Source organism: Citrus sinensis, chromosome 6 (genome assembly GCF_022201045.2).
Source record: "Citrus sinensis cultivar Valencia sweet orange chromosome 6, DVS_A1.0, whole genome shotgun sequence".
In the NCBI taxonomy this organism is placed as follows: domain Eukaryota; kingdom Viridiplantae; phylum Streptophyta; class Magnoliopsida; order Sapindales; family Rutaceae; genus Citrus; species Citrus sinensis.
The window spans coordinates 20,452,438-20,478,574 of record NC_068561.1 but is presented as its reverse complement, the minus strand read 5'-3'; the positions used below and the strand labels follow the sequence as shown (position 1 = coordinate 20,478,574).

At 33.2% G+C, this 26,137-nt stretch overlaps 4 protein-coding genes across 4 annotated transcripts; all 4 read right to left on the bottom strand.

Annotated features, from left to right (window-relative positions):
• Positions 1-1,322: 1,322 nt before the first annotated feature.
• Positions 1,323-2,325, bottom strand: LOC102621877 (NDR1/HIN1-like protein 10). Its single transcript, XM_006481521.4, has one exon. The coding sequence runs from the start codon at positions 2,214-2,216 to the stop codon at positions 1,536-1,538; it is 681 nt and encodes a 226-aa protein (XP_006481584.1). The 5' UTR covers positions 2,217-2,325; the 3' UTR covers positions 1,323-1,535.
• A 3,503-nt stretch (positions 2,326-5,828) lies between these two features.
• LOC102622165 (NDR1/HIN1-like protein 1) lies at positions 5,829-6,829 on the bottom strand. Its single transcript, XM_006481522.4, has one exon. It carries the CDS (start codon positions 6,703-6,705, stop codon positions 6,076-6,078), a length of 630 nt encoding a protein of 209 aa, XP_006481585.1. The 5' UTR covers positions 6,706-6,829; the 3' UTR covers positions 5,829-6,075.
• An 11,119-nt stretch (positions 6,830-17,948) lies between these two features.
• Positions 17,949-19,018, bottom strand: LOC102622471 (NDR1/HIN1-like protein 26). The gene has a single exon (XM_006481523.4). It carries the CDS (start codon positions 18,812-18,814, stop codon positions 18,101-18,103), a length of 714 nt encoding a protein of 237 aa, XP_006481586.1. The 5' UTR covers positions 18,815-19,018; the 3' UTR covers positions 17,949-18,100.
• Positions 19,019-21,017: 1,999 nt separating this feature from the next.
• LOC107177505 (uncharacterized) lies at positions 21,018-21,884 on the bottom strand. The gene has a single exon (XM_015531365.1). The coding sequence runs from the start codon at positions 21,882-21,884 to the stop codon at positions 21,018-21,020; it is 867 nt and encodes a 288-aa protein (XP_015386851.1).
• Between the last annotated feature and the right edge of the window lie 4,253 nt (positions 21,885-26,137).

Genomic DNA, 26,137 nt, shown 5'->3' with positions numbered 1-26,137 from the left:
AAATCACTCATCCTACGACAAATTTTGGAAAACAGGAAAGGAATGATTTTTCAAAATCTAATTTTGAGAATTAGTTTTAAACATCATGCAATTCATATATATCCTCACAAATATTATAAAAGTTCAAAAGTATCCTTGTCCAGCTTGGAAATAAAATCATTAAACTTTAAGAGATTTTTATTATTATTACACAATATAGTGAGATAACAAAAAAATAAAATAAAAAAATTAGTTATCAATTCTCATATATACTTAATAAAAAAATTATATGTACATATTTATAAATGTATAAATAAATTTTATTCAACGTTTTGTCAATTTCAATTATTTGAATTATTACAGCAGTTCAACGATAAGATTTATCAAATATATGTGACTGCTTTTAAAATTTACAGCATTTTAAAAATACAATTTACTATGTGTTTAATATTTACATAACACAATTAACAACAATAATTAAGAAGTTACAATATTTCTAGAAAGTAAACTATTGATAAACGTATGAACGATGTGATATTTTTTCATCCTATTTCCGAGTCTTAGTAGTAGCAACTTGCTCAAATCGACTAATTCATTGACCAAAACCACTCTTATATCATCTATGCGTGGCTTTCGTTTTCTATGTGCCGACTTCAACAATATTATATAAATGAGATGTAAATTTCAAGGTGAAGCTTGCCTTGGGCCTTAAGCCCACAAACCACACTCGGCCCTCGAGCAACGCCACCCCTGCTCCACTATTTTTTTGTTATGATTATCAGGCAAGTTGATTACAAAATAATTGAACAACTTATCCGCTAAGTATTAAAAAATTTAAATACAAAAATGTTTATAGTTCATGGCCTAAAAAAATGGAATAAATTTAATCTAAATTGCAGTGTGGACATAGTATAAAATAAGTTCAGAGATTTGATCAAACTATACTATTACAAAATATCAAATCCCCATAAATATTTTAGTTTAAAAAAAAGTAGTACTCTCACACTAGTGTTATGATATGCATTCGATAATATATCATCCACTCGTCCAATAATATGATAGCGGCAATATATGCTCCTTACGATATTATCCGAAGAAAAAATATCGGGTCATTTGATCAATTGATGGTTTTGATATCTAAGCTCACTGCCAATTCAAAGGCCGCATGTAATTGGTCACTTGATGACTTGTTCCAATTGGTTACGTTACGTACTCCCCCAGCTTCAGTTCTTACAAATATTGAATGACTTTGAATTACGTATTCTATGTTCTATCAAATATGTGTAAAAGTCTACTAACAACATCACATTCATTCACAATCATCAAAATCGAGAACCGAAAAATCAAATAACAAACATTATTTATTTACATAAAGGTACCAGGTGTAGCCTCAATGAAAAGGAAGCCGTATAATAACAAGACCGTAAAATGTATACGCTAAAAAACAAAAGAATATAATAATAAACTCAAAAAAGGAAAAAAAAAAAAAAAACACGAAGACTCGATCAAACAAGAGAATAAGATCATCATGATCATCAACAATGATGATCAATTAACTAGAAATCAACATCGCACTTAGTAGTTTCAAAACGACGGCCAGCAAATCTGCCATTAGAAGAATTCAAAGGAACCTTCAGATCACACTCGATCGTGGGCTTGAACTTTGGAGTCTTGATTTTGCCCAACTTGAACCTAACTTTCAATTTAAGCTTCACGTCGATGCTAAAAACTCCGGCATTATTCTCTTTATTATAGTCTCTAAGTGCACCGCCAAGCAGAATCTGCTGCCCTTCGAAAACGGGGTTCAAATAGCTGGTGTTTTTGTGTCCTTGATAAAATGGAGTGAGAGGAACAGATGTTAACCTCTTGTCGTCGTAGTAAACCCTAGCTTCGATGCGGTCGTAGTGTACGCCGATCTTTTTGTTAGGGTTTCTGATGGTGATGTTAAGGGCAAGCTTGTAGTTGAGGTTGTTGTTGGAAGTGAGGTTGAATTCAGTGAGAGAGGCATCGGTGACGTGGAACTTGACCTTGTTGATGGGGCGGAATATGAGCCATACGATCAAGGCTGCGAGGCCAAGGATCAACACGGCGGAGACGATGATTTTGATCAAAAGGGTGAATAGGCAGCAGCAGCCGCCGCAGCCTCCGCCGCGGCCAGGGCGGTGGTAGTGCTTCGTTGGCGGTGGCACCGCCGGACCATAATAAGCTCCATTCAAAGGAGCTTGTTGTTCAGCCATGATGACTAGTGAAGGAAGCTTGAGAAGTTATATAATTTGTGAGCACTTTTTGGGAAGCAAGAAGAAGAGACAATGAGCGAATTTAATTATATCGTTGGAGGACAAACGAGAGGGTGTGTGTGTATATATAACGTACGTAGAAGAAAAGTTGAGACGCGTGTGTAAATAACCGTGTCAAATGCGACGCGGTTGCTTTTTTTGTTTTAAAATTGATCATGTTGTGCTAGTCTTCTAATGCTTATACACAAAGTATGCATGTTTTTTTGGGTCACTATGAATCTATGAAAGTGCTTGGTACCTTCCTATTTCTCTATTGGAACTGTGGATTGATGTTGCCTTGTAACTTCGAGGGATATTCATATTGACTTTTATGTTTGAAATTAAAACAAAAATAGAAAAATGGAAACAAATTCTGGCATGGTTTAAATAGAACTTCACTTGAGAAATAATAGTCTTCAAAATGTTTTAAAGTATTATAAATCTCAACTTAACTTTATTTTTGGGGTCCAGCTATGGTGCCACAGTTGTATGTTATCACAGTGGATCCAGCTCTGGTGACAATTGTGGGCTAGATTCAATGGTTGGATTCAGCTGTGATACCATACAACTGTGGTACCATATATTTGCCCTTATTTTTGTTCAAAAAATAAAGGAAAAATTGAGGCATATTAGTGAAAGATTTTTTTATCTTCTTAATTAAAATAAGAAATAAATTGATACTTATAATAATTTAGAGAATAATTTAAAAATTATTATTTCATAATCTAAAATAAACCCCAAAAAATATACTGGATGGATTCTATAATCAACAGCATAGTTTTCCAATTTCCAACATTTAATATCTCTTAAGTCACGCTCACGGGGTATTATTTGTCAGATTTGTCCTATGATTTTTTTTCCAACCCCCAACAAAGTCAACGAAGAAGAAATTGTACTATATGCGAACCTAAACCAAGACCTCATAAATAGGCTTACAGCTTTGAGCCCACCTAAACTCACCAATTCCATCGAGGGGAGGGAAAATTCCATGGTGTCCACTTGCGGCATATTTGGTGTACTGAAACAGGAGAAAGTTTGAAGTTGACGGGTACAATGGAACTTTTATTTTTTAAAAAAATGAAAAGAATGGACCAGCTTCAGTTAATTGTACTATTACGTAATTACAATTTGAGTAATATGGCACTTATTATGATTGATATATAAGTATATCAATTTGTACCAATTGATGCATCACCCCCATCGAATCTTCAACGGCTGCTAAAGTCAATAACAGACGGTAAAGATTATTTTTGTGGAGAATGGGATTTGAACCCTCAGCCCCATCAAATCCCTACGGGCTAAAATCTATGTAATATTCTGGCGCGTTAGAACCATCTTAACTTTGATCAGATGGTTTTCCTGAAGTAACGAAGAATATTTTTAGTTTTCTAATAAGAAAAATGCTAAAGATACTAGAGGAAGACAGTACGAACCATATGATTTTATAATCAATCAACATTATAAAGCATTATGGAAGACAGTATGAACCATATGATTCTATAATCAATTAACATTATAAAATATTATGGTCCATGGAGCTAGCCCTTTCTTCAGGTAGGTTTCGACTGGAACACTCCTAATTTGCTTCCAAAAGTATGTTGCCCACTGGGTTGTCGTTTGCTTCATAGCCTTTGCAATTGGCAATGGCTTGTATGCTTGTTGGGTTAGTCAAAGAATTGGATTTTGTTGAAACGTTCTGATTCAATCGCAAGTCGTTACAAACCCATTACAAAAATTACAGATTTGAATCAACCCATTCATTGGATGCTTGGAACTTGGAACTGGATTCCTGTGGATGCCTTCAATTATTTCCATGTTTATGTTTAAAGAACAAAATGATTTCATGTAAATGTTAAGCTATTCTTTCTTTTTTTTTTGGATTTAATGTTAAACTAGAACAATTAATTTTTTTTTAATTTCATGGTAATTGATGTGCTTCAGGTGTGTAAAATGTTTAATTGATAGTTTAAAAGGTGGGGTGTGAAAAGAAAAGGAAAAAACTAATAATAAGGGTAAATTATTACTATTTTTTTAGAGTAAAAAATTATTCTAAAATTTTGTGTATGACTAATTAAAAAATGAAGGTTGACGAAATAAATTTGAGGGGTCATGTTTATTTTTTATTTTCCTCTCGGCCCGTCACAACCATTTGATTTGCAATGGGTTGGGCTCAAGTCTTTCGACATTTGGCATGACATGTCCAATTTTCCAGTTTCTTTCTAATTTGATTTTTGGATTTTCTTTTCCTTCTTTCTTTCATTTTTTTTTTCTGCTGCCAATTTATAAATAATTACGATCAAGGTATAGTATATAAATAAAGTAAGTTTTGGTTATTAGACACCATATAGCTGATAATGTTTAATTCGATTAATGTTTGGATCTTTAACCGATCGAAGTCATTGCATTCTAAACAAATTCCCTTTATGGATGCTTTTTCGTTTCTTAATTTTGTTGGTTTCAGGGCCAGCTAGATTTGCTCGATTTGGTATTTCCATTTAATGTATACTTGTAGGTGCTGGATTATTATTTGAATCAGCCGACGTCATCTTGCCACGTGTTGACTTATTGATGCAATTACCAACTTAAGACTTAATTCATGACCGGTCAGCGTCAGCCCCAACGTATCAGTCATAGAGCATATGATCACATGGCTTCTATTAATGGATGAGTTCATATAATGGCGGTGGCAAATAAGGTTCTTAATTAAGATCTCATAAGATTATTTATGGTAGCACACTATCTTTGCCCAATAACCACGACTATTATTATAAAGTTGAGCCGAGCGTTTAGTGGAACTAAACTTTGATTAAATTAAAACGAAGATAAGGCCCATACATTGAATCGATGGAGCGTAATGTACAGACACAATCAAACCGCTTTCTCTATCAAGCCATTACTATTAGGTAAAGAATCGGTGAGGCGATGAAAAGGACCACCACTAAACCCCCATGTGACCTATGAACCCACCCCATATTCCCCATTCACACCCTCACCACATCACTCCCCCCATGTACAAATAATAATCCTTCTAATTTCACATTTACTTAAAAAACTCGGTAACCTAAAACGTAGAATTTGTTTCCTAAATTTAAAAACGTTTCCAGAAGTTTAAAAAAAAATAAAAAAAAATAGGTATGTGTGTAATCAATTTGTATCCCTAAAGAAGCAGACACCACATGTTTTAGAAGTGGGCAGCCCCACATACGAACTATTTCGTCCCTTTTGTCAACTTCTTTCGCGCATTGTTTTGCATTCCTACTCGTTTGGCATTAAATTACCAATTCCGAGTTGTCATTTAATTTGCCTTCATAGAGTCGTTCTCATATACATAAATTATTATACTTAAAATCATAAAATAAAAAAAAAAGGAATTACAAAAAAAAAATATTGGAAGTGTTATTTTATTTTATCATTTGAGAGATCCAAAATTAAGAAATCGATCGTTAGGAGAAGTAAACAAAAAGCAAGTCACAATCAAGAAATGTCGTTTTTAGAAACGGGAAGAAAATGACACCACAACCCCCTGTCGGCACTCAATTTTTATCTATTATATTCAATCTTAAAAGCACAATATAATTTCAATTAATTAATATTATTATTTTTAATAACTACAACTTGCACATATTGTAATTTTGCTATCTGTTCCCCTTTCGCTATCTCTCCGTTTATTCTATAGCAAAATGTACAATTCAACTCTTTAATTATATAAAATAAGAAAAAGTAAAATAAATGGTAGAAAAGGGAGATAAATTTAAAATACTTTAACGGCGTCACCCATGTCCATCATCATCATCATCTTCTAGTTCTATCTTCAGCTTCATCACACACTAACGCTGCAAGACTGCACAAGCTGGTACTTGACGGCGTTATTACCGACGGCGGTCCCGGCCTGCCTGTCACCAAAATTTATATACGCAGGACACCTGACGTACAAATGATACTTGCCGGTAATGAAGGTGCCGACTTTCCATCTGACCCGTCCATCAATCTTGAACGTCAAAGGGATGATCCCACTAGACTGATCTTGAGTCAAGGACACAGCATTGTACGGGGCCACGGGGACGGCGTTACCGTAAACGTACGGCGACCAAACGTTGACCTCCTTGTGGCCTTGATAAGTGGTAGGGAGGGAGGTCTTGTAAGTGATTTGTTGGCTATGGTAAGTGGCGTAAAGGTCAAGCTTGTCGTAGTAAATACCGATTCTGTCATTAGGGTTTCGGGAGGAAATTGTGACTTGGAAGCTTGACGTGAGGACGTTCGGGTTCGAGACGTTGAAGACGTAAACGGTGGCGTCTTGGAGGATGAACCTAGGTTTCGTAGGGCGGAGGATGGCCCACACGATGAGGATGGTGATTAGGACTATGAGGATGAAGATGAGGATGCCGGCGATGATTCTCCGGAATATTTTACGGCGTTTGCAGCCGTGCTTGTCGCAGACTTTCTCTGACATGGTGTGATAGGAAAAGAAGTAGAAGAAGACCGTGAGTTTTTTTTTTTTTTTTTGGGTTCCTCCTTTCCTTTTCTGATAGAGAGTTTTGAGAGACGAGTGCCTTAATGATAAAGTGAGGCCTTTGTGTATAAAGGGGAAGGAAGGGAGGGGGGGGGGGGGTGGGGAGGTGGCGCGGGGCGGGGCTTAACTTGCTTTTGTGTTGACCAAGACTTGCGATGAAAGTGCAGTATGTTTATAGGATTAGAATTCTCCTTCCCATCTAAGCTATCCTAAATTTTTAAAGATATTATACTATATGTCATAGTAGTATATTGATAGGATTTAACTTCTTTTTTATTTATTAACCATAAATTAAGTACATGAATTTTTGTTGAGGAAAAATTATGATTAAGAGAAAATCTTAATCTATGTTTATAATTATATTTGTTTATAATTTATTTTATGGATTGCGTGTAGTGGAAAGGGAAATAATTAATAGATAATGATTAAGTAAGCTTGAGTGAGTGTAAGTTATAATACTTTTACTTTAATTTTAAAAGTAAATAATTTATCTTTTTTATTTTTTAAATTAATTAAATGTAAATTTGGTAGATAGTAAGTCGACAGTGCATGGCGATATTATTATATCGATGTTCACATATAATTAGAAAGTATTGGATTCAATAATTGAAATCAAACTTCACAATTTGCCATTTTCCATCAATGTGTACATCTTTTTCTCTGTCTAATCGTTGTTATTATGTTACTAGGTAAATATGCAATATTATGCCCATCGAAATAAACTTTCTATTAAAGATGATAAAAAGAAGAAAGCCAACTTTTCTGTTTGATTCCAAATTCTGATAAATCACTTTATAATTCAAAGGAATCAAATCAAAACTAAATGGGTTTTTTCTTTTAATAACATTGATTGGGTCCTTTTTCTTTAATCAAGAAAAAAGAAAAACTTTTCATTTTCCAAGTAAGATATATTTGTATATATTTGTATAATTTAATTGCAATTTCGTTTATTCTCGATTTCCTTTTAAATACTGAACAAGATCCATTTAATACGGTCGTATCATTATTAATAGTATGATACAATTCTCGTATGGTGATCCCATACACCTTTTTGTTAACGAGACTTATTAGAAAGATAAAGATAACAAAAGATTAATGACTTTCAAGAATTAAATAATATATACTTTCTTTTGATTCATTTCGAGTATTATATATACTGGCTTGTTACTTTTTACGTGTCAAGCTTGACCAACGCGGATATACATATGTGCGACACATTGATCACCGTTGGAATTCGATGATTGGATGAGGAAAGCCTAAGCAACACGTTTCCGATGATGCTTTGATTGGGCCCCAGTTTATCATGATGACAGAAGCTCCCAGCTCAACAACTACCGACCTTCTTTTTGGTCTTTCTTAATGCGGGGGGTTCGAGAATATACTCTTGCTTGCATCCAAACAAAGCCTATCAGCTCTTACCCTAACGCTGAAACTTGAATGAATCATGTTAACGAGATTTTGGTACTTTAAATCAACAAGGACGAGAGTGCAAGAAAAGTCAAATATTGGGGAAAATGTTGAATTTGGGGGAAGAGAGGAAGTTTCGTGGCTCTCCTTCCTTTCTATCAATCGCGGAAAAAGATTCAAGCCTTTATGAAAAGGGATTACGTAGTCCATTTTTCCTTTTTTCTTTCAATCATTCCTCTTCTTGATCATTTTTCTAATAGAAATTGGACATATTAGGATTTATCATTTATTAGGTGAATAATTTAAATATAATTAATTTCGTAAAAGAAAAGATAGTGAAAATTAGGGAAAACAAGTTAGGTTGGAGTTTCTAAAATTTTAACTAATATAGAAGAGTATTGTCCGGCTTCATTCTATGACAATGTATCAAAATGTCCACTAATATGCAATTAAATGCATAAGAGTGCTCTATTTTTTTTAAACGCTTATTTAGCAAATTAAGTTTTTCTTATTGCAATAAAAGTAGGTTAAAAGTTTTCAAATATTCATTGTCTCCATGATGGGAGATAATATAATCAATAATAAAAAGTTTTTTTCGACCAACCAACACTAAAAGTTAGTAATTAACAATATCAATTACATGTTGATTAATAAATCAATCAATCATGTAATTTAGATCTGTAGACTATGAGTTGCCCACAACTACTAGCACTAGATATATGTTAACAAAAAGTTAGGATTAGGATTGGTGATGGTAAAGGCATCAAGCAACGAAATTAACAAAGTATTACCGTTCATAATGAAAGAGAAGAAAGCTCTTTCTGTTTCTTGACATTCCACCTAACCTTTAATCACATTTTGTTCAAATTTTCTTTTTCCTGCTTTCTTCATTTACATCCATCGTCCGATTAATGGATCCAAAATTTGATCAAGGCAGTCAATTATTGTTGCTGAAGAAAATTCAAAGACGCCTATCTCAAGCAACCTTATTGTCCAATTTCTTTAATGAATATTTATATTCTTGTCGCTTCTAGTGGAAGTAGTCTTAAAACTTTACACGTGATAGCAAATTCATTTAATTTAATTTTGATGTCTATGCTATATTATTATGCATATGTCAATTATTTAATGCCATTGTGCCTCGCTTTTAAGGCCAACAAAATTCATGTACCATCTCTAAATTTATATATGTTTGTACGAAGGACACAACAATAAATTACAAGAGAAACATGAAAAAGAAGTTTCTCTAACAACAAAAATAATTTACTATAAATGTTAATTAGTTCAATTGGTCATTTTTTTTTTTTTTGGTAATGGTAGAAGAGATTTGAGGTTCGAAAAACTGCCGTATAAGTGCATAAAAAAATTAACTAATATCATGCAATACAATAATCAAAATATTTGTCTAATGTTTATAAATATAATGTCTTTGAATATTTATGTGTTATTTTTAACATTTTAACATATGCATTTTAGAGTGTGTAGATTTTACAAAATCCTTTTCTTTCTTCTTTTCAGCTTCTCATTTTATATTTTGATGCATGGAACCTGGAAGGAGAGCTAAATCATAACTGTGGGAGAAGGAAAACAAAATAAATGATGGAAAAAAATTTAATAGCAAGATCTCTAGCTAATATACAATGATAAAGAACATATATAAATTGTCAACTCATGATATTATGTTCTCTTAACGATCTTGAAAATCTAACCCAAAACATTATTTTAGAACAAGTGATTCTCGTTCTCATATTTGTTTTCTCATTCAATACTCCTTTTTTTTTCCCCTCCATTCAAGCAAGACGACATTGAAATAATAAACAGCAAGCGAACAATCTTCTAAAGTGGGTCCCCTATTTCGTCTTCCATTTTCTCAAATTTTGAACATACGTTAATAGGTAATAATTGTTGAAAAAGAAAATTCTAATTGTATAACTAGCCAATGAATGACGGAGGATCAAAATGAGTAACACGTAAAATGGGTGGACTGTCGGAGACTCAATCATGTATAATATTGTAGGCCAATGGTCTACTTGGATTCTTATTTTGATTATTATTATTATTATTAATCATTATCTAAATAAAAATGTGAGTTTATTTAGATAATAATCTAACTATAAACTTTTCTCCAAAATGTAAATTCATTGTTGACTAATAGATTAATAATTAAGTGAAGTAATTTTTTTAAATTTATTTGGTTCATCATTTTAAGTTACAACTATTGTGAAATAAAGGTTTGAATTGTTAAAAAAAAATAATAATCGGTTCATGTTTGATAAACACCGCTAACTATCAATTAGCTTAGTTGTTTTTTTTAAGTAAACATCTGTTAAAAATTAATAATTAAATGTGTTGTCAAAGCCGACTATAACTATTGTAGAATGATAGCTGTAGTTATAAAAATAAAAAATAAATCGATGTGTGTTTGATAAACATCAAGTTGTTTATTATTGTTTAGAACTTATTTTTTAGTAAACATATGTGGAAAATAATTAATTATGTTATCAATGTCAAACTGCAGGTGTTTACTAAATTTTTTAATATCTTGACTGTGACCGCAAATGTTTATCAAATATTTTAATATCTTGATTCTGATAGCACAATTGACTAAATGCTAAAAACGCACTCAATTGAGCTCAGTTTCTATCAAGAAAAAAGTAGAGTGATGACATGCTTCTGTTATCACAACTCATATATAAGATTTTAAAACATCCTTAAATGAGAAATCCTAATTGCTGTGGGTGCATGATTTCTCCTATATAATTAATTAAACAACACACGGGAACGACAAAAGTCGAACGAAAAAACGGTCTAGATTTTCTCCCTTGAATGAGTTCAATGTGCGTGAAAGAAGAACCCTAGACCCCCCATATCCTATTTGATTCTTCAAAAGGAAAAAAAGTAAGGCACAGGGCAAAGAAAAGGCAATAAGAATAATGCTGTTAAAAATACAGAAGATGGAAAGAAGGCAAGGATATTCGATAAAATTCAAAAGCATATGTGGTGGGGCTTTTTTTTTCCGTATAGCTAACATGTAGATACCCTACATAGTCTCTGGCTCTCTGCTTTTTGGGCACTGAAATTTAGGCTGATTCTTATACCCATCCCCCCCAGCTTCTGTACTTCACGAAAAAAATAATAAGGAAGAATTTTAATTAAGCAAAGTCCCCACATGAGGATCTTCTTCGAACCGCTACAGTTCTAACTTTCACTTGTGGCTTTCTGTTCTTTTAACTTATGAGTCAACGGTGGAAACTTCTCCTTGTCAGTAATGTACTCCATTTCATTTCATTTCACCCATTTAAGCGCGTGCAAATGACCAGTTTCGGAGATAATCAAGCGTCAACTTATACAAATTAATTGCCATACATTGCTTTCCACACTGTCGGTATGACTTAAAAAATAATTTTTTTTTAATTTCATATTAAGTTATTAAAAAAGAGACTAAGATGAAAATAATTAGTATTTTTTTTTCAGATTTTCTTCAAAAAGAATTAAAGGATAAATACTTTTAAGAAGACCATTGTTTTCCTTCTCTAAAAAATATCATTTACAGGACCTTTTTTCTTTCCCCTTTTCTTTTATGGGTCTATCTCCATAAAGATTTTTTTTTTATGAGTTGTGACATCTCAGTCAAAGAATTCATAGGCCATTTTTTCAATCAAACAAAGTGGGAAAAAAAAAAAAAAACTTAGTCTGGCCATAAGATGTATTTTAGAGAGAGAGGGAGGGAGAAAGAGAATAACCTTGTTGGTTGGGTTTTCGTAATAGAAGCAATGGGCGAATGATAAAACTAAGAGGGAAAAGTTAGTATGTATTTATGCATAGGGTGTGATGGAAAGGTGTGTGAAATATAAAAAATAAAAATAAAAATTGTTATAGTGTAATTGAGAATTTAAACTCATAATAAGTCGAGCCTATTCCTAAATTTTAAATTTAAAGAAGAAAAATTATCTCAAACACACAAAGAAGAGTTGAGTGAGCTACAACAAGCTGTCAATAATTTCTCTTATAGAAAAATAGAGTTTAAGAAGGTTTATACAACACTAATAAAAAAAAAAAAACGTCAAGAATGGTCAATGATAAATTGATTGATAATCTTTGAAGAAAATTAATGTGTTTTGTTTTCACAATTCACACAACAAAGTTTTGTAATACTATCCTTCCAACCTAATATTCATAATCTGAACACTCCAATTTTGGGCGTGGCATACACGTGCTTGGCTTGAAGGTTTACATTTGGACAAATAAGAGATGGCCTTTGCTTGTCTTAGAAATACAAGGCTAGTGAAAGAGACAAAACTAGGAAGTGGAAAATTGAACAAAGAGCAAATGTAAAGAACTCTTCATTGTTAAGAAAATTAAGGGGCCAATCACCACAAAACTCCAAATTAAAAAAAGCAGAAAAAGATTGAAAATGAAAGAAAGGGGACTTTTTTTGAATTCGCGTTTCATTTTTGGGAATCAAAATTGGGAAGATGATTTTTTTCATTTATCAGTCCAAATTAAGATGATTAAACACTTTTGGATGATTTTGAGAGAGTTTGTTGATCCTCGAATTAAAGTGAAAATGAAAGCAAGTTTTAGTGGGGATGTAAGGTTCAGATTCATTTGGATGTTGTTGTCAATTTAGTTACAAAAGAACAAGACGTAGTGGGATAGAATGATGGCAAGAAACCATAAATTAAAAGATATGAAAGGATATATACGAAGCAATGTATATGATCTGATAAAATATGAACACTTTTTTGAGCTATACAATAATTTATAGCACATTTTACTAGCTTAACGTATGCGTTAGTAGTGATGGTTTCAACAATCCAACGACCATTTGTTTAACGGATCTTATTATTATTTTAAAATACTAATAATCTCATGCTAATGTGAAAGGTTACACTTATAGGTTGTGACAAGGGATGAGAAGCATTTAGAGGACCCTTCTGACCCCTCAATTTTTTTAAATAAATAGAAGTTAATTATATAGAAATAACTTTTTTAGACATTAATCTCTTTAATAGTTTACTTTTACGTTTTGGCACTAAATTTGGGGTCTAGTGCGGTCCATCTTTTAACTCATAAATCTTAATATTTTTATGCTATATGAGTACTGGCTAATCTAATTTATTTAAGTTTTTTTTTTCCTGAATGGTACTAGTTGGAGAAGAATTTGACTTGCAGTTGTGTTATTTGACAATAAAAACTTAAATTTAAATTAAATATTTCGTATATTGGTAAAGCTAAGTAATTAAAAAGTGTTGTAGTGTCCATTCAATATTAATTAATAAATCGAGCTCAATTTTACTGAATGTTAAAGCGAAATCAAATCGAGCTCAAATTTTGGAAACTAAAACAAACCGATTGGATTGATCAATTTCCTCAATTTTACTGAATGTTCAAATATTTTATGGGTTTGCACTTTGCACCGAGTGGCTTGTTCTCACAAATTCTACAAAATTATGTCAAAATCCCTCTGGAAAAATTAGAAGTTTCCAAGCAAAACACATAATCAATAATCATAGAGTATAAAAAAATATGTGATTAAAAGTTATCAATTTATATCTCTATTTGTCCTCTCTTCAAGGTCTCAATCATGTTCAAATACAGCAACAAGATGTGGTCCCAGCAATGGTGACTGGGAATCTTATCATGCACAACAATTAATTTCCAGATAGCAATAGGGATTCCATAGCCAATGCCTCTATAAAAGTTCAGAAAGAACAGGTCAATTAGGTTTTGTCCAGTTCCTATCACTTGGCTCTTGCTGAATAATGCTACTACAGTTGAGAGGTGTCCGTGCTAATCCAAACTTTCAATGCTTATCCGAAAAATCGGGAAGCTTCAGATAATAGCATTATCTGAGAGTTCTAACGTTTTGCAGTCTGAGTTCAATCAGTCAAATCTAGTTTGAGGGCTTGTGATGCACACCGAAACATCAACGGGAGCTGCAAATCCAGCACAAAGTATCAGAGCAAACGAAATTTTAATCAATCATCACAACAGTAACCAGATTCCCTTTCCAATTTCCACAACCAGAGCATTAAGTAACCACCTGATACGCATACATGGGCATACAAAACTCAAGGCGTACACATAAAAATTGCACCATCAGCAGACAAATCACAACTGATATGTGTTTTAGTCTACAGCTACTTACTAGTCTTTACAATTGTTAGGACAGTAGTACTGCAACCTTGACTGTACACTGTTTCATTCTACATGATGTGCAAAAAGTATCCTTTCCTGTATTAAGATTATATATATCGAAATTTAATTGTTCTTCCTCATCTCATTGTAGACTAAAACGACTCACCAAGTCAATTCAATCAATTTCAGGACAATATCAACTACAGTGGGATTCACCGATGAACTGAAATTTGATTGATAGTTTACTTGGAAATTTGCTCGGTGACTATTATTTTGCATACATATATGAACGTTGGCTACGTCAACAGATGGCGCAGAAACAGTGTTATAACATAAAGACAGAGCATTCCCAGGTCTATAGAGATCAGAATTACAGGAGACTAAGAGGCACTTTGTATGCACGTATTTCCTACGTTAAGGAAACCAAGACTAATTCTTGATCTCGGCCAACGTCTGGAGAAGTTTAATTCTGTATCCAAATTGTTTAAGAACCAAATTTGCTGAAAAGCTAATAGACTTCTTGCTAATACTGATGAATATCCCATCTTCCTGTTATATTGCCATCCCTAAACATCCTTCCTGATCCCAGATCAAGTGGAAAAAAAAGTCGACCTTTTTTCTACCATAGCATAACCAAACTTGAAACTTGCACAATCTAAAACTGACCACACATATATATGTTTTAAATTTTTTTGGTTGAAACTAAGAAACTAAAAAGTTTATCAAGCTACATAACGAGCAGAATCGCCACTTGGATAGATGAATATGAGGGGACTTTATTTCGATATTTGGATCATTTGGAAATAAGCAGCGGCAAACATAAAGAAACATATAGAACCATGGAGATTCACAAAATAATTATTAAGGATCACATATTGGATATGGAGAATATGTAGTAATCAATTGCCATCTAATACGGACTTGAATCTCCAATCACGTTTTCATGAGCTAAGCCAAATTTAATTCACATATGAGGCACATTGCAAAGTCATGAATTAGCACTAATGCCTAAAGGTCTGGCGTTTGATGCACAGGGTTGCAGGGATGAATGCTGAGGTGTTAGAATGGAGGCCATTCCTAATCAAGTATGAGCTAATAGTCGCCAGCATCAACCATTCCCAAAGACACTCCGAAGCCAGGCTAGCATCTCAATTTTGCAAGAAGCACCAAGAAGAAAAGAAAAAGGACAAAGGAGGCAAAGACAAAAGGCAACCCAAATGCAGGAAATACAAGATTGATCCCCATATCTCCCTCGCTGGCTTGTCTGTTGCACTAACCTAACGCAAGCTCAGAAAGCTTCCTCAAACTATGATTTTCACTTCCCATCCTAGGAACGCCAGCAATGCAGTAGCAGAGAGAAGTAGATGCTTTAAACCTTTCAGAAAGTTGAGGATTTAAAACATGCATTATTGATTTTCCAAACAGTTTTGTATCCTTCAGCAGAAATGTTTGTGCCGAAACAGAGTAATCAACAAATGTATTAGCTCTAAAATATTGCCAAAAGGCCCTTAAACACAAACACAATTCAGAACTTAAATATTTTAAAATGTGAGTGAAGAAAGTTATAATTCTACTTGCAAAAGTGAAGAAACTATTTTTTTTTTTTTTTGAAAATAAAAAATTGATCAGTTTCAAGTTCAAGTGGTGCATGCATTTCTTCTAACCTCAAGACATGTATAAAAAGTTAAGAACAAACTCGTAACAAGAGAAAATCCAGCGCAGATAAAAAGTGATTTCCCCCTTCAAAGAAATTTAAATTCAATAGAGAATTTGAAAGATACGCCACTAAACACACACACACACACACACACACACACACACACACACACACACATATGTATATAATAATTACAATACATGGATAAAAGATGTCTGGATCATTACTTTTATGCCCTTTTGAGAATGGATCCAAGTTAGTGTACTAATAATCAATAAATTTTCTCGTAATTCATGATTTAATGGAGTTTTGGCCCAAACCTTCCATGTGAGGGTTCAGATAAGAGTTTAAAAAAGAAGTTTAAGTCAGGTTTAAGTTCTTTATTTTTTTAAAATAAAATAATAAATTTAAATTTAAAAAAAAAAGAAAAAGAAAGCACAAATCACTAATTATATATTAATAATTAATAAAAAACTTAAAATTATAATACTAATATCTCTTTTAAGTGTTAATTAATTAAGAGAGTGCTCGAATTATAGAATTAGTATTAAAAAATTAAATCCCTAAACTTTTATTTATTTTATTTTCTTTATTTGTTATTTTATTTTCAAATATTTATTTTCTTTAATTTATTATTGATTATAATAACTTGAATATTATTAACTCATTTCAAATTTACAATAATTTTAAAAAAATTTAAAAAATAAGTAGAAGTTCAAGCCCACCCATGCTCAATCCTTACACATCTACTCTGATGGACTTGGGTTTGGGCTTGAAAAAATCCAGCCCAAACACTTAATTTGCCAACCCTAATAGACATGGCTAAAAATAAAACAAGCATGTTTCTTTTATTTATTTTTTCAAATTTTAGGTTAGATTTCTCAAATTCCCCAAAAGAATAATAATAATAATAATAATAATAAATATAACACATTAACTGAAATTTTTGATAAAACAAACTAGGATCATGGATATTAGAAACTTTGTTAGTCATTAGACATTATTATTAGAGTTATGCTATTTATCCCGGGTCAAGCCCCGAAAAATTAGTAAAACGACGCCGTTTTGACAGTAACAATTTTTTTCCTTTTCCTTTGCCTGTCTCTTTCATCTGTTGTTTCTCTATCACTTTTTATTTTTGGTTTCCGTGCTTCCCAACTGTCCCTTAACTGTTATTCTTGCAATATACTTTCTCATCTTTAAATTTTCATCCTTGAGTACTTCCACAACCATAATTTCATCATTATAGACTTCACTTGGAATGCTGTCTTTTTTCCATTCTTGAACTACTTCAATTACATCTTCCAGTATAGGATCCTCAACTTCTTGTATTTCTTCAATTTATGAGGTAACAAATGGATTTCACAACTCATCTACTTTTAAGCAACTACATATTATACCTTGGTCAAAGATCTTATCCCCTTAAAAAGATGAGCTTCAACATACAAAACGAAATATATATGTTTAATCTGAAATTAAAACCCTTCAATCACTGCCACAAACCCAGATCACAAAATTCACGGATAATGATAAAGAGCCAAAAAATTTAAAAATCTCTACATATCACACATCAACCAAGATATCATGTTTTTTTTCTTCATTCGGTGGTGATTGATTAGCTTTGTGTTGATGGATATGGTATAAAATTTTTGACCAAATTTCAAACAAACACAAACAGAAACGCACAAACACAAACACAATTGGGACTAGAGTTGTGGGCGATTATCTCCAATGTACAAATGAAACGGTGGTGGCTGTCGATGGTGGCAGTGGGGTGGTTGGGTGTGCCCGAAGGCTTGATTTCAGGACAATAATGGCTGGAGTTGACCTCAATCAACGAAGAAAAGATAAAACAATTTTGGCATCAAACAATGCGTTTTTTTACTTAGTAAAACGGAGCCGTTTTAAATTTGGGATTTAACCCGGGTTTGACTCGGGGCAAGTAGCATTTTCCTTATTATTACTACTACTGATAATATTATTATTAATAGAATAATAACGTAACTTCGATTAATAACTTTGAAAATGTATACCAATTTTCTAATAAACTACAATAACTACGTTTCACAAAAACGTTTAACGAGGAAGGATCCCATGTTCACGACCATCATCCTTGCATCACAACTCAACTCACATTTCAACCCGGCAAGGTCTGACCTGGCCCACCAAATCACCAGCGGTCCCACCGTCATTCGAAACCCCAATTTTAACGCCGTTACAGTACACATTCATAAAACGCCACCGCATGCTCCACCACCTTGCTTTATACCGGACCCACCCATAGACCCCGACACCGAACTCCACTTCTCCACGCGCTCTCTCCTTCTCTATCCCACGGGCCACGCTCTCCCCGACGTACTCGCTCAGTAACCCCGCTTGGAAATGGAGACGCGTCTCGTTCCCCTTCTCCTGCGAGAACGGCGGCAGCAGCGTCGAGTCGAGCTCCCATTCGCCGTACAAGACCGCGGCCTCGAGCGTGTTGTAGACGAGAGCCAGTTTTCTGTTTGGGTTCCTGACTCTGAGAGAGAGCTGCCAGGTGGCGGTCATGGTGGAGTTGGCCGAGGTGGTGTTGAGTTGGGCGATGGAAGCTGAGTCGACTCGGAACTCGGGGAATTCGGGTTTGAGAATCAGCCACGTCGCGAAAGAGGCTACTGCCATGATCGAGAAGATCACGATAACGACGAGGAACAGACGGCAGAGGAGTCGGGACCAGAAACTGGCAAGACGGAATGGAGATCGGTTGGTGGGTGCCACTTGCGGCTGAGGTGGTGGGGCCGCGTAGGCGTAGGTGACCGGGTAGCCAGTCGCCGGCTCCGGCTTATTGGCTTCCGCTGACGTGGCCATTTCGTTTTTTCTTTGTTGAAATTTGAAAGTGAGGATTATTGATGAATGATTGATTATGATCAAAACAAGGCGCTAAATGGCGCTCATGACCGTGTGAGCAGCGGGAGAGTGAAGATGAAACCAAGGCTGTGAGCTGTTGATGTACACGTGACGCGCCTCAATTGAACAATGCTAATTTGTTTAAAGGTTTTGAACTTGAGGTGAACGACCAACATTTACTTGGAAGGTTTTGTTTTGTTTGTTTGTTTTGTTTTTTTTTAATTAAAAAAAATTAAATACTGAGAACAGCATCCGTTGCTGTGTTCATTTAGAATTTATGTTTTTTTTTCTTAATATTATTTGCATTTCAGATTTTTTGATATCACAGTTCAAAAATATATTTAGGTAAAATTTAAGTCGTTTTTTATTGTAAATATTGTGGACTCCGAATGAGTGGACAATATAATAAAACAAAATCAACCCCACAGTTTTAATGCTGCGTTTACTTTTTGGATTGGAGTGGAAATCCTGAGGAGTTAGAATCTTTGGATTAGGAGTGTGAAGTGGGAGTGGGAGTAGGGTGTTTACTTAGACTAAATGAAAGTATGGATTGTCAATCAGAATTCTAATTATTTGTTTACTTTGTCTTGGATTGGGAGTAAATTGTTTTAAATTACAATTTTATCTTTATGTACAGAATTATAATTTGTAATTAAAAAATTAATAAAAAAATATATTTGGAAAATAAAATAAATATTTTATTATATTTATAAATTAATAATAATTACTAATATTCTTAATTATGTAAATCATAATTTTTTATTAATTTAAATTTAAATTATGTGAATAAAAATTATTAATAATAGCAACACAAATGAAATATTATTATTGATAATATAGTACAAAATTAATATTTTTTTAGAATAAAATATTTATTATTATTAATTAAATAAATAATTAATATTTATTAAAATTAATGTTTAATATTATTAATTTAAATATGATATAATTATTATTTTTAATAAATATGATATTATTTATTTTATTAAATATTATTTATTTATTTATTTTTATAAGGATAAAATGGAAAGAGGGGGAAGTGGATTCCCACTCCCACCTCCCCCCATGGGAGTGGGAATCCCACTTCCCACTCCAAAATTGGGTAGGACTCACGGATTCCCACTCCCACTCCCCTTTTTTTAAGGTAAGTAAACACTGGAGTGGGAGGAATCCACACTTCACACTCCACACTCCCACTCCAGAAAGTAAACACTACATAAATGTATTCCCCTCAATTTTTAAATTAACTTTGAGTTCAAAAAAAAAAAAAAAGAGGTGATTTTACCGTCATTGAATTTCTTTTTATCCTAATGTAGCTGAAGCAAGCATATATTGTAAATCTTTGAATATTCCGACGCATTTACATTATCTATGCAAGGGCCTAGGTTCAATCGCTTGATGAAGAAGATGCGTAATATTAGAAGCTCATTATGTTTCAAATCCATCAATGAATTTATATTTAATTTTAATAATCGAACAATAAATCAACGACGTCAGTTAAAGTTGGACAAATTGGGAACTGTCAGCCTGAATTGGAACCCATGTCAATTGTCAAAGAAATATTTATTTTTTTAATCATCAAAGAAATATTGTTTGAGCATGTAATGTAAAGGCCTAAAGGGCAATCTAATAAATTGGTTCAAGTTACAGGTCCACGCTCGCGCATTCTTAATGCTTTTGAGACCCAAGTTTCATTTTTTTTTTTTGAGAGACCCATAAGTTTAATTTTTACTTGCTCTTGGGATTGGATTCGCCCCCCCCCCCCCCTCCCGGGCGGGGATAATTAGCCAATTCGGCTATCACATGTTACCAATAATCTAATAAATTAAAACTGGCAAAAATGAAGCTGCCAAGGAGGGACATATTACGTATATAACCCTCATTTTCAAAACAAGAGCTAAGTAATTTAACTGATTTATGGAATTATTGGGTTAACTGATTAATATTAATGTAAAGTAATATTTAAAAAGTAACCACAACAGAGGCGATAAATTTTTTTTTTAATAAACATTAGCATGAAATCTCATCGAAGTCACTATATCTTTCTACAGAATATATAACAAAATTAAAAGAAAACGGAAAAGAATTCTCTCTACAGAATGCCAATCATGCCAACAATATAAATCGAAAAGAGCAAGAAAAAAAATTGAAAAAAAAGGAAAATTCACAGATCAACTACACAGTCCTTGGATTTACCATTTAACTTTCCATTACCGGTGTCTCCTTCAAAATGAACCTTCAAATCCTCGCAAATAATTCTACTCTGAATATGTTTTGTTTCTGTATAAAACAAACCTGTTTCGATTTGAGACCATGCAAATGCTCTCAAAGAAAATGGAACGACTCCGGTTTCGCGTATGTTCCTCATTTCCTCCATCACCCTCTTGCCCGGCGCCGGCACCGACTGTTTATAATCGGCCGTCGATAACTTTATATCGATGGTACCCTTTTCATTTGCCTTTACAGTCACATCTTTTGTTGGATGATCAAAATGAGATGACGCAAGCAAATCATCGGTGTTAAAATATATAAAGCTTTGGATACGATCAAAATGTACATTGGCTCCAAAGTTTCTGTTCTCGACGACCAGATTTATTTCCCATGCAGACGTGAAATCATCATTTGCGACACTGAAGTTTGTGACGGCTAGGGTTTCCACGTGAAAAATGGGAAACTTAGGGCGAGCAATGAGAAACATTATTACGAGACCGAAAATAAATGTGAAGAAAACGAACAACATCATGGTTGTAAGGATGGCAAAGGAACTAGGTGGGCCAGGGTCTTGGCGCGGGCAATGTGGAGGAGCGTAGTACATGTCCGGTGAGGGCGGTGGTCCTTGCTGATAATGTTGCTGGTCGTATCCGTTACGGTAGCCCGGAGGATAGCCCATAGCCGGTGGGTAGCCCATTGCCGGCGGCAGTGGAGGGAAAGGTGCCGGCTGTTGTGGCTCAAAATATTGGCGAGTGGGTGGTGGCGGTTCGGGAATTTCGTCCGAGGATTGGCCGTATTTATTTCTTCTAGAATCATCCATGGCGGCGGCACTCTCTCCTCCTTTGCATAGAGAGATATGGGGGGAGAGAGAGAGAGAGAGAGAATTTGATTAAACGAAAGGAAAGGAAAGAGGAGGAAAGAATGTAAATTAATGAAGAGAAGAGAAGAAATAAAAACGAATATTACTTTTCATAACAACTGTTTTTTAAAATAGTTAATTACGTTGTAGAAGGTTGGTTGTAAGCGTACAAATGGGATTTGGAAAGTTTTAGGTATGTTTGGATAAAGAGGTTGGCAGTAAGTTTTGGGTAAAATTGTCTTTACACAATGTCATCGTGGGAAAAAAATAAAAATAAAAAGTATTTTTGTTAGTTAATTCCTTATTGTTTATAAATAGAAATAGAAATTTAGGGTGCCTTCGATTTTGTTTTTGAATTAATATTTTTATGGAACAAAAATAATAATAAAAATGATATTTTAAAGATACTATATTTTTAAGTTTGAATATTATTCTTCATAACTTGTATTAACAATGAAAGTAATATGTATTCGACAATACTATTTTAAAAAAGAGTTGTTATGAAAGTAATATATGCGGTTTAAAATGAAAGTTATATAAGAATATTTTGTCATTCAATATGACATAAAGAAGAGTTTTATTTCAGTAATAAAATATTTTCTTTTTCAAATTTGCCTTTGAATTGTGAATTTATCTTCCGTGGACCAAACTTGAATTCCTGTATTGTATCACCAATAACCCTCTGACCGTATTCAAGACATTCCCAAAAACCATGGCCCGTTTGATCGTCCTTTCTTAGAGCCCTTTTTAATGTGTGGTTAAATCTATATCTATTCTTGATAGCGCATTAGTGCACTCAATTGATGGGCCTTCTCCATTCTACCTGTTTCTTTGACCAAACAAGGATCCCATTGCTCTTCTTAAAAATAAAAAATAAAAAAAAAGAAGATTTTAAATCGGAACCCAGGAATTTATTTTCCTACCAAGTTTTTTTGTTTCAATTTTGAATCTGAACCCAAATATTCGTTTCCTTTTTTTTCGGCCTTCACCGATTGATCAACCATGGTTACCACTCTGTCATCAGATAAAGAACTGGAGGCTAGACTACCACTTGCTATTCTATATTTCTCCTTATACAAATACTCTTTAGAAAATTTTCTTTGAGAGAACATGGATAGAGAAATTGACTACAAGAATCGAAGAAATTAATAAACGACATTAGTTTTCTTCGATGTTAGTCCTCTTTCGGATAGTCAGAGACAAACAAGATTTTTGGTAGAAAGTGGGGAGCCAAAAAAATAATAATAATAAGAATTAATAAAAAATAGGGGAAAAAAAAGTTATGGTAGAAATTGTGTACTTGTATTTAATTTGGTTGAAAAGAAAGCCAATTTCTCTATCACTAGTAAAAGAAAAAGAAAGACGTTTATCTGTGGAAAAAGAAAAATTGATTTGGTGCATGGCCAAATCAATTTTTCTTCTTGCTGGTACTCTGTGTGTGTATATAAGTAATTTTTCCTTTTCTTTTATCTTTTAGCTCGTACACCTTATTTTAAAATATACACGAACATTTATTTATACACACACATTTTAATAGCTATGTTACAAAAAGAACTGATAATATTTTTACTTTTGCAAAGAATTACAAACGAATTGGCAGCATTGAATTTCCAATTTGTGATAGCCTGTAATTAAAATTTTTTCATTGATTATCTATTAAAACTTCTTCAGTTTCTTGATTTTTATATCTCTAATGATTAATTGAATAACAACGACAAGAAACCATCTAATTAACAAATTCTTCTTCACTTCTCAGAAACAAAGAAAACAAGTAATAAAAAAAGTCCACAAGTTCTACATTCTCAAAACTTTCCAAAAATTATTTCTATCTCTCAGAAATCATGACACCAACATGACAATATCTTTTATCATCTCCAATCAAGCTGCCATTTCCTGCAAAAACTCCAACATTCAAATTTAAACAAGAAGAATGAGTAACAACTCGTCTTCTCCACGTACCCCAATAATAACTAGTCTTGTACGTTGCCCACATGTTTAACCTGATGCCAAAACGCACCGTTCCAGTACTCTTTCTTTCCTCATCAATCTCCCTCAAAACTGGATATTCAACAATTGGTTGATCACCCTCGTATCCACTTGTCTCAAATTTCATTTCAACATTTTTTTCTCCTCTAAAACCAACATCAAAATTTTCAGATGAAGTTATCGCTAACGCGTCATTTCCTTTGTACGATACTGTGCTTTCTATACGCTCAAATGAAATCTCCGCTGCCGAATTAGGGTTAGAGATGGTGAAGTCTGCTGCCCAGATACCAGCCAGCTTTGTTTTTGAGACGGTGAAGTTGGCAACAGAAAGCGAATTTAGATAGAAAATGGGTTTACGTGTGATAACACAAACATCTACAACAATGAAAAGTGTGCAAGTAAGGAGAAGTAGGAAGAATAAAGTTGTGATAAAATTAAGAATGTGTTTGGGTACGTCTGTAGCAGCACTAGCTGAATTGAAGGAACATTGATTTGTGACGGGAAGCAGTGGCGTGTATGGAGAATCCCTCAGCATTTCTTGTTCATCAAAATCAAGTGATCAAACCTTTTCAAGAGATTGAAAGTGAGAAATGATGGTGATGTTTTGTTTGTTGATGATTGTGATGATTAGAATTTGTTATGTGGAACAATATATGCATATACATATATAGGGGTCAATTTGTGTGATAAGTATTTGACTAAGCCCCGAGTTATTTTGAACTACTAAAAGAACAAAATCTGGCAGCTCAACTGGGTTATGAATTAATGAGAGAGCTAAGTGAAAGCCCTCTAAGCTGACTTGTCCAACTTATCAAATATCGAGGGCCAATTGTGTCAACATGACAGGCTAGTCAAATTGAAACGGTGAAAGGTGTAGAATTGGTCAAACATCAGCAGCTAAAAGCCTAAAAACAGTAGGCTTAATCTGAACCCGTGAAGCGGGTCTTGTCACACAGTTACGGCACGGGCACACAGCACTAACTCAGACTTGCGCCTTAGAGTAAGGGTGCGTTTGGTGTGTCGCTTTGTACTGGATTGTAATTGTATTGTATTGTAATAATATATCTCGTGTTTGGTAGAGTATAGATTGTATTATTTATTTTTTAATATTTAATAATCCTAAGTGGTATTATTTATTTATATTAAATAAATATTATATGAATTTAATAAATATTTTAATATTTGAATTAATTTATTATTTAAATTTATTAATAAAAATATAATCATACGTAGCAGACTAGCATCTTTTCTCATTTGCACATCGATTGCCACACAATCTTACAAAAAATATACAGGCTAGTGCAATTGTTTTTTGCTGCCAAACGTAGGTCTAAGTTTGTATTAAAGTGCAGACCCTTATAAACCCTCGGGCCAAACATGTCCTCAACGTACGGTTTTAATTTTTTGCTTGATTTATAAAAATATTTTCTAATTTGTTTTCCAAACCGATATTTTAAACAAACCAGCGTACAACAGAGTTTTGAATAATATATTTACACGAAGGAAAATTCGTATTAATTGAAGTAAAATGTATAATTTAGGAGAGGAATATTGATCCTCCGTATAAACAGTAGATACTGTTATGATGGTCATAAAGAAAACAATTTTTGGTAGGACAGTTCTAATGAGATTATTCAATCGGAATCATATCACCTATGTTAAATTTTCTCTTCTGATGTTATAATCATTATGTCTTTAATCAATTTACACATATGCATCAATTTCCTTTTTTTATTTATTTAAAAAAAGCTCATTTTGTTTGACCTCTTGTAATAGAAATCAAAAGATCAAGGTTCAAATCTGGAAAAGAAAAAGAAGAAAGAAAAGCATTTAGTTTGGAGCAAGGTGTAATGTCATTATTCTTAAGATTGAATCCCTTGAGAAAACTATTTTTTGAAAAAAAAAAGGGTAAAAGCTCGTTTAGTCCCTATATTTTGAAGTTAGTGTCCGTTTAGTCCCTATATTTTTTAAAATACATCAAACCATCCATACCATTAAATTATTGACACTTTTGCCATTATCTTTTGTTCCCTTTAACTTATTTTTATAATATTGCCCTATTATAATAATTTTTTAGACATTATTAAAAAGAAAAAAATAAATTACCAGTTTAACACCAAAAAATAAAATAAAATAAAATAATATATATTAATTTTTGTGGAACACACTCTTGAGTTAAAATATTAATTTTTCTAAAAAAATTGATAATGTAATTTTTTACGATATTA